Genomic DNA, 10000 nt, shown 5'->3' on the forward strand with positions numbered 1-10000 from the left:
CCAAAGTATAACTGTTGACAATTTTCGCTTTCTTTCTCTGACTGACACAAATACACAAGCACACACACACATACACACACACACACACACACACACACAAATAAACACTCATACACACGTAACCATCAACTCGGCACTACAAGCAAGAAAAATGTTGGTAAATTCATCCACAATGCTTCGTTGAAAAGAATTACTTTATCCAATAATCGTGAAAAAGAGGTTGGGGGGCGGGGGTATCTTGATATGTCATATTTTAAAGTTTTATGTTTTTTTCTTTGCTGCTTACAAATAAACTTGACAATGATCAGTGTCTTTGACAGTTGATGTAATACTTTGGATGGCCGAAGTTACTCTGATTATGACGTAAATGGTGCAACATTGGCACATCCCCCCAGTCCAACGATGGAGCTCTCAGATCCTGGCACACGTCGAGGATTTTTCCGCTATTTGAAGATAGTATAATTCGACCCAGTTTCTCGCTCAATCAGCTGTAGCGATACTAAAGGATAGAGCATTAAGTGGAGCTTGGATTGCTTTGCACCACGGTGTTGATTCAGTCACTAATTCGCGCAGTGATGTCACCAACATACGAGTCGGCGCAGTGCGTGAATCGGAATCTTGAATAGAGTGGAGACTAAAAAGGCAGAATGTTGTTGGCGAGTTGGCGAAAGACCGTGGAGTTAAAATTTCTCAGTTTTATTTTAAATTAAATTATGCTGTTAATGATTTTAAAAAGATTGGTGTGGTGCCTGGCACCATTCGATCCAATGGCCCCACGCCACTACTTATAAGGAAGGGTTAGAATTTCTTGACTTACCAAATTTGAAATACATAAGAATTCGTGGGGATTTAATTCAGGTTTATAGATTGGTACATGGTCTGGATAGGATAGACTTTTTTTCAGAATTTTTTTCATATTCTAAAATTACTTTTACTAGAGGGGACAAGTTTAAGATTTTTGCCTCTAGATGCAAAACAAACATAAGACAAAACTGGTTCGGTATTCGTATTGTCCAGAAATGGAACAGTTTGAAATTTGAAATAAAGAATGCAAAATCTATGGATTATTTCAAGGTGTTAGTAGACAGGGAATTATATGGAGGGAGATTTATATATGACGAATAATACTTGTTTGCACTGCTGCTGACACTGCTTTCAATCTTGTATGTATATATTATGCATTGTTATATTATTATGGTTATCTTCTATATGCGCGCGCGCGCGCGCGTGTGTGTGTGTGTGTGTGTGCTTTGCATGTCACGGTTAAAGATATTTGTACACCACATATACATGAGTACATTTAAGTTGAAATACTATCTTTACCACCTGTATCATTATTGTAATCTTTAATCAATAGATTTATGGCATTACTATTACAATATTAAGGGCATTCAAGTGATTTTATCCTATTTTGCTCTATACCATATGTTATGTTATCATTATCATCATCATCATCCTTATTATTTAGATTATTATTTTGCTCAGGTCAAGGAATTTACCAAAAATTATATGGCTCAGGTGTAAAAAAAAAAACAAACCCCAAAAATACAATTAAGAAGTTTGGGAATTTGTGGAAAAAGATAATTGAATTCCTTTTTATACAAAACAGCAATGTAGGACGGTTTTGAAGAAATAAGTACCCACATACACGACAGTAAATAATAGAAATAAAATACTTGTGTAAATCTAATATTCACTTCATGGTATTTGGACAAGTGCGAAATACACCACCTTGTGCACCACCTTGTTTTGTCACCTGATTGTATTTCGCCTTGGGTGTGAAGGGGTGGCACGGGTTGGCTAATCCTGACGAGTAAATGATTGAAAGGACGAAAGTACGAAGCAGTGACCATCGATGAAGTAAACATTAAAAATTGAGATCATTTACACACGAAACCCGAAACGCTCCGACAACGACAGCTTCGAGATTACGACTTGGGATTTGACTTCTTTGATCGTTTGACGGGATCATCTTAAGCGGCGCCTTCAATTCCCATTTTTTATTTATTGGACTACACAACTAATCAATCATGGGGAAAGGTTTTAATAATTATATGACAAAGAAGTTTTTCCATCCATCAAGTAAAGATAATATCAAACGGGTAAGTGAAAATGTTGCTGCTTGTCGATTATAAAAATAAAAACAAAATAACAAAATTCTAAAGTTGATAAAATTTTCAAACTCAAAATATCTTGATTTGACTCAGTCAGGGGGATAGGACTTGAAAAAAACATAAAATTCGATACCTTATTTGTTTCTCTACGACCTACGGTTCCAGAGTTATTTATATTTTTCTACTGAAATTTTTTGTCAACTTTACAGAGAGAATCTGGTGATCTCACTGCTGCCTCAAAACCAGCATCTCGCGGCGATCGGGAAATTTTGAGTCTTGCAGTCAACATGGCCCACTTATTGTTTTCAGTAATATTGTTTCAATTAAAAAATAAATGGCAAGTGTTAGATTTCATTTTAAAGGTCAGAAAATAAGCTTTATTTTCATATAAATCATTTTCATGTATGGAAAGTTTGGAAAAAATTAATGATAAACGAAAATGGAAAAAAAATATGAGGTGTTTGTCCTAAAAAGTGGGATTGGTGGCGCGAAAAATAAAATAATGAGCGAGTATATCAATTTTTATGAAATTTGGTAGAGATATTCTTCAATTTTGTCTATCGATGTATGAAGTATAATTAAAATGTATCCATAATTTAAAAAGTTGTTATAATTCAAAAATTTATAAATTTTTATGACATACGTTTTCTGAGAAATACAATCAGGAATTGAGACTGAAATACACCGTTAGAAAGCTTGTTTTGTGCCCTTTATAATGATACCAAAATTAGTCACATAGGTTCACAAATAAAGCCATGGTGACCAACACAGTAAAGGGTCAAAAATAAAGTTCCAAAATACGAGTTTCACCTTACAGTGAGCCTATTGGCGGTCACTGGACTGGAGTTATCAAAGTGCCTATAAATGCTGTCACTGTCACTGTCACGATTGATTATTCTCAGAGATTATTACAACAATGAGTCCATAACAATTTGGGTTATAAGACCTGTAAGGAAGTAGATATTCATGAGAGATCAATTGATGATGTTTATCGTTTATATTTAAATTTAAGCATTGCCAATTTAGTCGTCCGTTAGAATGTATGATTCCGCTTTGGATGAATTTTGCAAGATCATCATAATGCTTATTGTTGCATGTAATTTTTAAGCATCCTAACTTGATAAAATCATGTTCAGACCCAAAGTTTTATCCAGCATAATCTAAACCCATCTAAAATATTAGCCTTAGTCAAATGTCGGTGGTCATCCCCTTCCCCCCCCCCCCCCCCCCCCCCCGGTAGGCCAGTTATGAAATCGAAATTGTGGTCTTTGCGGAAAAGTATCTAACTCTTTAGGTCACAAAATCCATCAGTTAATATTAACAAAGGCGAATAGGAGTACATTTTTCAGCTTTTGAAATATCAAGTCTTTTCTTTTCTTTCGATAAAAAAAAGAAAAAAAAAATATCAACAGAATCGTTTCGAATGACCTAAATAAAGATGTAGCCTAGATTTCTTTTCTATGAGAACAGACTGATACTTATCACTAACTTTGGTCTGGAGTAAGGTGGTAAGGCACTCTACTCATACCTCCAAAATGGATCCAGATAAACAAGTATCTGACTGTAGGCAGTGACATAATTAAATTGAAACAGTTTTAGTATAAGAGGAATGGCACATAATTCAGCTCTGGAAATGTATTAGTGAAAACTTAGTTTGAAGGATGTGTCCTGATCAGTAGAAGAAACAGAGTGCTGTAAAATTCCCTGAACACGATGAAACTAAGAATTCGATAGTATACATTATTCTTGCACTGTTTAGCTGTCAAATCTTGCAAGACTCTTTTGTCTTGTTGAATTGAAAACATTGCCCATGTATTTCCAATGGCATTATAAATTACAGAGTGTCCACGTACACGGTAACTTTAGGCAGTTTAGTGAGCAGCAACAGTGGGGGAGTCAAATTGTGACCCAACTCGCCCATAAGAAAGTTATGACTGAAAATTGCCGTTCGCTTTTACTAAAAGTTTTAGGGGGGTTCAATTAAAGGTGCATAACTTCGTTATGAAGAGGAATTTCGCAGATATTTTTGTATCATTATTTTCGTTACAACCGGGCACCTAGCCTCAGGATCTACATACACAGTACCATTTATACACGGTAACCTTGAATCTCGCCTTTAATGGGTTAAATTGTATTGTTTGATTTTTAAAAATAACACAAACACACAGAGCTAGGTCCATCCATTGCTTGTATTGTAACGGCAAACCAGTTACCAGAGTTACTGTTTATGTAGATCCTGAGGATAGGTGCCCAGTTACCGGTACGTAGAGACTGCCTATAAATTATTTAATTCAATATAAATTTATAAGGATAGAATTCAGTATATTCCCATATTTAGAAGTGAAAGTGTATTGAGAACCACAGCATAGTCCCATTGTTTAAGAGAGAATTAATAAATTTTCACAATCACTCATAGTATTAACATAATCATGTAGATAATAACTAATTTATGATCTTAACTTATGCGTCCTGTTCTAAATTTAAAGTAAAAGTCATTGTTAAAAAATAAATAAATTAAGCCAACATATTCATCTATCTATGTGTGAAGTAAGGATAATATTATAGAGAGGTGATTCAATAATTATATTTATATTTATAGAACATTTTACTTCTTAGAAATAATATATATAACTCCTTTTCAATCTCTTATCTACAATCTTTTACTTTAAAGCCAATGATAAATATTTCTATGAATTAAGGTGATAACCGCAAAATAATTTATTTATTCCTCAGATGAAATATTTATGCAATCGCAATATCAATAACATGATTTTTATGTTATATTCCTCTCTACTTTTTATTATAATATTATTTAACCTTACCAGTTTATAAAGTATCTTGATAATCTTTTGATTATTTATATTTTTATTGGACAAGAATTTTATTATCAGTATAATCATAGTCACCATAATATATCCGCTTGTTGTTCCACTGTACATTTTAAGACTTTTAATATTCTTTGTCAAGTTTTATTTAATTTATTAACATTTTATATTTCTTTTATATATTACCGAATTGTGTTGTGATACAAAATTATATTTTCCATAAAAGGATCAATAAAGTATATCTTATCTTATCTTATCTTATAACTTATAGCATTTTATTTTACATTGTGATTGCATATTCTCAACAGTCCTCATATATTAATAAATATAAATATTAAAAAATATGATATCAGCTCTGAGGTTTTTTTTAACACTATTTCACTTAGAGATTGTAAAAATAAAATTGACTTTTCTCTGCGTAATGATAGTTACTGTCCCTTTAATACTATATAAATTGGATAATTCTTGCCAGAGGGAATATCATTTTTCCCCCTCTGGTTTTATGGACACATCATTTCATTGGTGCAATGCCATTTATTTTTTGAGAGTTAGATAATTTTTTACACCTTTTCTGTCTTCTCATATGTGAAGTGCAAATTTTGGTACAATTTTCTAGATCAATAAATTATTATCAGAGTTTTGACGATCAATTTGTTCATTTTTACTATTGTAATGTTCACTATATAAGACAATTCAATATAAAGTTGTCTTCCTCTGAACTGCTCTTACCTTTTCAATACTTTGATTTACTTGGATTGCTGGGTCATAAATACCTGCGTCTTTAAATAGATATTTCTTCTCATTCTACTTTTTGGCAGCCACACCTTTTGTATTGATAAAATTTGCTCTAAGCTGTGTAGGGATTGCTCACAAATCACATGTATTGATCATGTATTGACACTGTTGAGGAAATCATCTGGCAGCGCATTCTAACCTTAGTAGGTAGCTTTAAGAAAACAGTTCCAATTGTCTACATACCTGTTATGTGTGATTGTTCAATGATTTTTGTGAATTAGTAATATGTAAGTGTAAGCTAAGTCTAGTTGTTGAAATTTGTTGTTTTGTGCAATTAATTATCTTTGGAATTTTTTAATTGCACAACGTTTTTGGTTTTCAAGAAGTTATGAAAAAATGATTCAATCCTTTTCTTGTTTTAAAACAGAAATGGATGGCTGAGCAGAAAACTGCTTATGAAAAAAAAAAGCAGGAGGATCTTATGGCACAGTATCAGAAAGAGCAAGAAGTATTAAGCAACAGGTTAGTAGTGCATGCTCACAAACAAACAACAAAACACACACACACACACACATACACACACACACACACATACACACACACACACACACACACATATATATATATATATATATATATATATATATATATATATATATATATATATATATATATATATATGTATATATATATATATATATATATATATATATATATATATATATATATATATATATATATATATATATATATATATATATATATATATATATATATATATATATATATATATAAACATACATACATATATATATAGATATATATTCGGGTGACAGCTTTGCATTTGCACATCAGGTGAACACATTTTTTAAAAAAGACCCAAACTAAGTCACATATTTGTTTTTTATTTAATTGCTCTGTATCTTGATCTAGCTGTATATGGTTGATGGGCATAGTACAGTCAATCTGTTTTCAGTTAAAAGAGGTACTCCTCTTCTTCTTGGTGAAGCTTTTTAATCACTATGTTTTAATTATTATTTCTCTCTAACAGGGCTTTGCTTGGAGATGAGAAGGCTAAAGTTGGTTTGAGTTTCATGTATGATGCTCCACCTGGTTTAAAGAAAAAAGAGGTAATTGTAGACTGTACTATTCAATTCAAATTTAGCTATGAAGAGGATCTTTGTCAGTAATAATTAAACATTTAATTTTGAAGTTATCTTCTTCAGACTAAAAGGACCTCAAGGCATTTTTGTTTCAATCTCAGCTTCATTCTTTTAAGACTGCTGTTACACAGATATGAGAAAATATTCTATTATAAGGGAATGCCAATGTGACCTTTGAAGTGTTTGCTTTCAGTTTGCAATATTACATGCTGCTCTATAGTTTTGTAAGCGATAAGAAGCTGTGCAAGGCCTGATATTGTGAGAATACCTGCAAAAGTGTAAAAACAGATAGGTTTGAAATGTAATGAGTGCTTTATCAGTAATAGTAATATAAAGAAAGAGAAAAAGTAAAGGAATGAGCAAAATAAAAATAAGCAAGTAATTGAAATATATTTTTTATTTTTATATTGCTCTGAGTCTAAAACAAAGAACAGAGTAGGGGCACTAGAGAATGCTCAAAGCCTCGATAACTTTTTGCGGGTGTAACTTCTAGGACTTTTTCAAAATTATTTCTAAAATAGAAATTGAACGCTCTAAAATTACTTTCTCTTTAAATTTGAGTGAATTTGAGCATTCTCTAATTGTAAAGATTGTTATGCCTTATAATGTAACAATAATGTCAGCTTTGTGTATCTTAATATAAAAAGGAACTTTCTGATGAATCAGTTAACATTATAACCTTTCTTTGCACGAAGTTTTGGTCTCATGGTCCACCCATGTAGTAATAGCCAACTGAGAAAGGAAAGTAAAGAGAAATAACAATACATTTATCACTATAGAAACTAATTAATTTTTCTCATCAGGGGTACATTTCTATTTGTTTGCTCTTTTATTTCTGGGTCTGTAATTTGCACTTTGTGTTTCGTATGGTTAAGATGTCTCTAAATTTAAAATTCTCACAAGCATTTCCATGTTACATTGCCGACTTTTAGATTTATCATATTCAGCCTTGGATGTTTTTAAAACTTATGTAATCAAATTATCCTTGATGCCAACCAGTATCTTTTTTTTTTTTTAAATATGGAAACAGCTCTGAAAGTTTTAATCCATTAAAAATTTGTTATTTTTCTATTTTTTAAGTTCTTAGCTTTTGTTCCATTAAAAAAACAAAAACAATTATTTGTATATAAATTGTTATATTTATGGTCCTGGTTGTGCATCAGTTTTTTAACACTCGAGAAAGGAAATCAAGTTACTGCTTTTTTTAACAAATAGATCTTTGATTTGATATTTAAGGACACAGAACCACAGCAGGAAGTGAAGTTTGAATGGCAAAGGAAGTACAATGCACCTCGTGAAGCGTGAGTAATTTTTACTTTAATTGCTTAACTTAGGCTTCTTTTAAATGGGTCAGTATTGATACGTTTTGTCTGGTTGTGAGTGCATAGTTCTTCTGGTTTGTTGTTATGCTTTTTATTTTAAAATTTCTAATCATCATAATTCATTGAATTACATTGATGTAACGATTTAGTGAGCTTTTGATAAACAGATTTTTTTTCAGAATGATTTTTAATGCTAGTTTTTCTGGTATTTTTGATGAGCTTCTTCAAAACTTATTTCTGGTCCAAAGCAAAGCAGGTCTTTCATGAATCTCTTGTTCAATTTTGTGGAAAAGCAACATATTTTTATCTCTATTATACTTATCTTATATTATTTGTCATACAAATTGATTTTATACCGTATCCTTTCTTGTTTCTATTTAGGTATGCAAAAGATGATGACACAATCAGAGATCAGCCCTTTGGTATAGAAGTCAGGAATGTACGGTGTATAAAATGCAGACAATGGGGTCACGTCAACACAGACAAAATCTGCCCTCTTTATGGCAAAGATCTCACAGCTGAACCAGAACTTCGTAAGATTTTCTTTTAAGTGATACAACTATTTATTCTGAATATTTATAAACATAAGGTTTTAGGATGTGAGCAATAGTTGGCTGAGTGTATTAGAAAAACCCAACTGTTATTGAGTTTAGAGAATCATATAAGTTATCCTGGTTTATTGGACTACTCCTTTCCGAAGATAGACATCACAGAATGGAGAAACTATCACCATAAAGGAACCAAACATATATATTATATATATATATATAATATATATATATATATATATATATATACCGGTGTCGTACAAGTAAGTTTGTATCTTCCAGTGGCTTTTGACGCAGCCCAGAAGAGTTTACAAAAAAAGTCATCTAGTCGTACAAAATTTTCTCAGGGGTCCCAATAACTCCAATGGAGCACTTGTTTTATTCACAAAATGACTACTTTTGATCATGATTTCGATCTGATTTTTTTTTTTCTAACCTGCCAAGCAGGATTTGAACTGATGGATTATTAGATTTGATGGAAATTGCTTTATGGTAATAGATGATCTTTTATTTAAATGGTGGCAAGCAATTGTTACTATTTATTTAATACTCATATTTTTTTATTGTACCTATTTGTAAAGGTGCATGGTAACTGTGTTGTATTTGTCCCCAGAACGAAATTGTAATATGTTAAGTATTATGTTGACTTGGGACCCTTTGGTAAAGCTCTGAACATTTAGTGGATACGCGCTATATAAAAGCTCATTTTGGTTAAGTTTGTGATTGATAGAAAAAAATTATCGCCATTTCAAAATGTCGAGTTGTTCATATTTTACTATTAATTTCTACAACCTTTATTTACTAAACTTAAATCTAATGTACACATGATACATCTCTAAGTTTAATTATTATGGAAGACTCTATATTGGTAAATCATCATTGCAAAATGCCTTTTTTTTTTTTTTTAAAATCGTAATTTTGACATAGCAATGTTGAAAATTTATATCCAATCATATTATTTCTCACAGACTGCTTTTTTTTTTTTTTTTTTCTCATTTCAGCCGAATCAAGTAGTGGCAATTTGTTGAAATCTCTAGGCAGTGACGGTCTTGCCCTTAAGAATTCTATATTGGCAAAGATGATTGGAGTTGAGGATGATGCTCAGGTATATTATTTGCAACCTTAGTGAAGCAATATACTGTCACAATTATTGTGGACCTAAGATCTATTTGAATAAGCAATAAATTTGATGGATACTTTGAACTATTTCTTAAAGAGTCTCGTTTATTTTTTTCAGTGTTTTGAATAAAGCTTTGTTTTTTGTTTTTTTCAATAATTCATATAATTTTTAGA

The 10000-nt window shown here is 31.5% G+C and overlaps 1 protein-coding gene across 1 annotated transcript in view; it reads left to right on the top strand.

Moving 5' to 3' along the window:
- Positions 1–1887: 1887 nt before the first annotated feature.
- LOC144965231 (corepressor interacting with RBPJ 1-like) overlaps positions 1888–10000 on the top strand; it is a 23232-nt gene continuing 15119 nt past the window's right edge. Inside the window, exons 1-6 of the mRNA XM_078900339.1 lie at positions 1888–2102; positions 6102–6196; positions 6726–6804; positions 8074–8138; positions 8541–8692; positions 9709–9812. Coding sequence (XP_078756465.1) covers positions 2031–2102; positions 6102–6196; positions 6726–6804; positions 8074–8138; positions 8541–8692; positions 9709–9812 — 567 coding nt within the window. The 5' untranslated portion in view covers positions 1888–2030. The remainder of the gene's footprint in view (positions 2103–6101; positions 6197–6725; positions 6805–8073; positions 8139–8540; positions 8693–9708; positions 9813–10000) is intronic.

The sequence above is a fragment of the Berghia stephanieae genome, chromosome 2, assembly GCF_034508935.2.
Source record: "Berghia stephanieae isolate SIO BIC M18660-M18661 chromosome 2, UCSD_Bste_1.3, whole genome shotgun sequence".
In the NCBI taxonomy this organism is placed as follows: domain Eukaryota; kingdom Metazoa; phylum Mollusca; class Gastropoda; order Nudibranchia; family Aeolidiidae; genus Berghia; species Berghia stephanieae.